A 3,764-nucleotide genomic window follows, 5' to 3' on the forward strand; every position below is an offset into this window, starting at 1 on the left:
TACGAGGATCAAGATCAAGACCCAACAGGATCGCTGCAAGTTGGGATATACGATTAGCAACCGGGAAGTTGGAAGATGATCCCGCCCAAGTACAAGACGACCTCCTCGAGGTGAATCTGGGGACAGATGATTCGCCGAAGCCTATATATATCAACTCAGGACTGGACGAGGGATTCAGAGAATAATTGATCGCTCTACTTATGGAGTTCCGCGACTGTTTTGCCTGGTCGTATGATGAGATGCCGGGCCTTGACCCTGATATCGCCGAGCATAAACTTCCATTGAAAAGTGGGTTTCGGCCATTTCGGCAACCTCCCCGACGGATGTCCAGGGAAGTGGATACTCTCATCCAAGATGAAATTAAGCGGCTGGAAGATGCCAAGTTTATTCGGGAAGCCCAGTACACCGAATGGCTCTCTAATATCGTACCGGTGATGAAGAAAAACGGGAAGCTAAGAGTATGTGTGGATTTTCGAAACCTCAACTTGGCCACACCCAAAGACGAATACCCGATGCCGGTGGCCGATATGCTAATAGACAGGGCAGCAGGACACACGATACTCAGTTTCCTCGATGCGCACTCTGGATACAACCAAGTTCCAATCAGCAAAGAGGACATCTCCAAAACAGCTTTCCGATGCCCCGGGCCGATCGGAGCGTACGAATGGGTAGTGATGCCTTTCGGCTTGAAAAACGCGGGGGCAACATATCAGAGGGCGATGAACAAAATGTTTAGGGGCCTTGACTGCCTTGAAGTTTACATCGACGATGTCGTAATCAAATCAAATACCGGCGAAATCCATCTGGCCGACCTCCAGAAAGGTTTCGAACGTATACGACGTAATGGGTTGAAGATGAATCCTCTTAAATGCGCATTCGACGTTTCGGCTGGAAACTTCTTGGGTTTCTTGGTTCACCAGCGGGGGGTAGAAATAGATAAGAACAAAGCCAAGGCGATTATCAATGCTGAACCACCAAAAACCAAGAAGCAGCTCCAGAGGCTTATCGGTCAGATCAATTTCCTTAGGAGATTCATAGCAAACACAGCGGGCCGACTTCGCAGCTGAAGTGTTTTGCTAAGAGGAAGAGAGACCGATAAGTGGACATGGACGGACGAGCAACAGAGGGTGTTCGATGATTTAAAAGGTTACTTGGAAAAACCTCCGGTTATGACCCCTCCAAAGCCGAATAAGCCATTATTACTATACCTATCGGCTGCACACGAATCCCTAGGATGTATGCTCGCCCAAGAGGACGATGGGGTCGAGAGAGCAGTCTACTATTTGTGCCGAGGGCTGACGAACACAAAAATTCGCTATACCGACATAGAAAAAATGTGTCTATGCCTATACTTCACGTGCTGCAAGCTGCGATACTATATGTTGCCGGTCGTAGTGTACGTTTTGTCCCAGACCGATATCATTAAGTATATCTTATCAAAACCATACCTAAGGAATCGGATTGGAAAATGGGCGATTGCAATGTCCGAATTCACATTGGTGTATGTTCCCCAAAGAGCAGTAAAAGGACAAGTGTTGGCAGACTTCTTGGCCGATCACCCTGGTATTACCCTCAAGGAAGAAACAGTCACGTTCTTCGACATCGCCGTATGGGAGATGTGGTTCGACGGGTCCTGGACAAGCCAGGGGGCAGGCGCGGGAGTACACATCGTCACACCCTTGGGGGCATCCTACCAGTTGTCATTCAGACTCCAGTTCGAATGTACCAACAATCAGGCAGAATATGAGGCCCTCATATTCGGTTTCAAGATTTTAGCCGAGCTGGGGGCAAAGGCGATCAGTGTAAAAGGGGATTCTTTGCTAGTCATTAAACAAGTGACAGGAGAATTCAAATGCGAGTCCGAACTACTGGTAAGATATTGCAACAAGGCGAAACACCTGTTCGAAGGCTTTCAGGATGCGAGGATAGAATACACAGGGAGGGCCGATAATAACGTCGCGAATGACCTCGCTCAGCACGGTAGAAGGTACAAGGTAAACCTCCAGTTCCATGCGATAGAGAGGGAGACGCCGAATCTCCACACTGGAGGAATCACCATCGACGAAAAGCAATTCTCCATCTACCAGCTTGATGTTACCCAAGATTGGAGGGCCGAGCTCCTGAAATGGTTCGAAAAGCCAGACCCCACGAATAGAAGGTTGAGAACTTTAGCCCTATATTACATGGTGTTAGCTGGCAAATTATATAAGAAGGGCTTTGAAGGGCTACTCTTCAGATGCATCGGCCCAAAAGAAGCGATGCTTGCAATGGCCGAGGTACACGAAGGGATAACAGGCGCTCACCAGGCGGGCCCCAGAATGAGGTGGCTTATCCATAAATACGGCTTTTATTGGCCGAAAATGGAACAGGACTGCATAAGATATGCCAAAGGTTGCGAAGCTTGTCAGAAATTCGGCCCTATACAGCACGTCCCGGCCGAAGACCTGCACTCCATCATCAAGCCATGGCCATTCAGAGGATGGGCGGTCGACCTGATAGGAAAAATATACCCTGGCTCGTCAGATGGCCATACTTTCGTTATCATCGCCACTTGCTACTTCACTAAGTGGGTCGAGGCCAAACCCTTGAAATCACCAACGCAAGAAGCTGTCATCAAATTATTCAAAGAATATATCGTCCACAGACATGGATTACCCGAATCAATAACCACTGACCAGGGGACGATTTTCACAGGAGGCGATATTGTTTGGTGGGCTTCTCAGATGAAGATTAAAATGTTACATTCAACGCCATACTACGCCCAAGCCAACGGACAGGCCGAAGCTACAAACAAAGCTATCAAGCTTATAGTTCAGAAGATGATTGAAGAAAACCCGAGACAATGGCATGTGCTCTTATCAGAAGCAGTTTGGGCGAATAGAACTAGCCAGAAATCAGCCACCGGGACTTCGCCTTTCAGACTGGTGTATGGTTATGATTCAATGTTGCCAATGGAGCTGACAGTCGCGTCTACTCGCCGCAGATACTAGAGAAAATTGTCCAAAGACGATTACTTCGACAAAATGGTGATAGATTCTCTTGACCTTGACGAAGAACGTTTGACGGCGCTAGACCACATTGAAGCTCAGAAAATAAGGGTTGAGAGAGCTTACAACAAACGGGTAAAACGAAAGACGTTGTGGGCGACATAGTATGGAAGGCAGTCTTGCCTATCGGCCACAAAGATACTCGGCTTGGCAAATGGAGCCCGAACTGGGAAGGCCCCTTTATTGTGGTCAACAAGTTAACAGGCGGTGCTTACTTGTTGGCGGACATTGATGGGGAAGAACACGACAGGGCGATCAACGGTCAGTTCCTAAAAAAATACGTCCCTAGCTGTTGGGAGGGCGTGGACCGTCGGTTATTTGGAGCCAACGAGGAATAATGTTGGTTGTAAAGTATCGCCGAGCATCCTGGAATGTTAAAATTCATGGAAAGCTCGGCGAATATATGTAAACACCTATCATTTGGTAGTACCATTTACGTTTCGGCGGTTCACACTAGTTGAGTTTTTTCAACGGGTCCTCCGTTTTTCTCAACATTTTGTAATTATTTTTTAATAAACATCATTTCGTATCGGACCAACTACGGACCGATAATATGAAAATAATCAGACAATAAAATGATACAGGTGAATAATGGTAAAACTTTCGGCTCTTTGACCGAGTAAACATTGAAATTGCAAAATGTTTAGCTTGATACGGCCCCCAGGCCGATCAGAAGTACTAAAATTCAGAAAAAGATGCGGCACCAAGCCGATCAAA

General features: G+C 47.1%; 1 protein-coding gene across 1 annotated transcript; it reads left to right on the top strand.

Moving 5' to 3' along the window:
- The first annotated feature begins 200 nt into the window (after nucleotides 1–200).
- On the top strand, nucleotides 201–2,990 carry LOC126672344 (uncharacterized). Its single transcript, XM_050366291.1, has 3 exons — nucleotides 201–903; nucleotides 1,084–1,661; nucleotides 1,737–2,990. Exons 1-3 carry the CDS (start codon nucleotides 201–203, stop codon nucleotides 2,988–2,990), a joined length of 2,535 nt encoding a protein of 844 aa, XP_050222248.1.
- The last annotated feature ends 774 nt before the right edge of the window (nucleotides 2,991–3,764 follow it).

Source organism: Mercurialis annua, linkage group LG3 (assembly GCF_937616625.2).
Source record: "Mercurialis annua linkage group LG3, ddMerAnnu1.2, whole genome shotgun sequence".
NCBI lineage: Eukaryota > Viridiplantae > Streptophyta > Magnoliopsida > Malpighiales > Euphorbiaceae > Mercurialis > Mercurialis annua.

Excerpts from the sequence above, each read along its gene's own strand:
- LOC126672344 (XM_050366291.1), top strand. The coding sequence starts at position 201 with ATGGAGTTCCGCGACTGTTTTGCCTGGTCGTATGATGAGATGCCGGGC. Across the intron at positions 904-1,083 it reads TTCGGCTGGAAACTTCTTGG|GAAGAGAGACCGATAAGTGG; the intron begins GTTTCTTGGTTC and ends TTTTGCTAAGAG. Across the intron at positions 1,662-1,736 it reads GCCAGGGGGCAGGCGCGGGA|GCAGAATATGAGGCCCTCAT; the intron begins GTACACATCGTC and ends ACCAACAATCAG.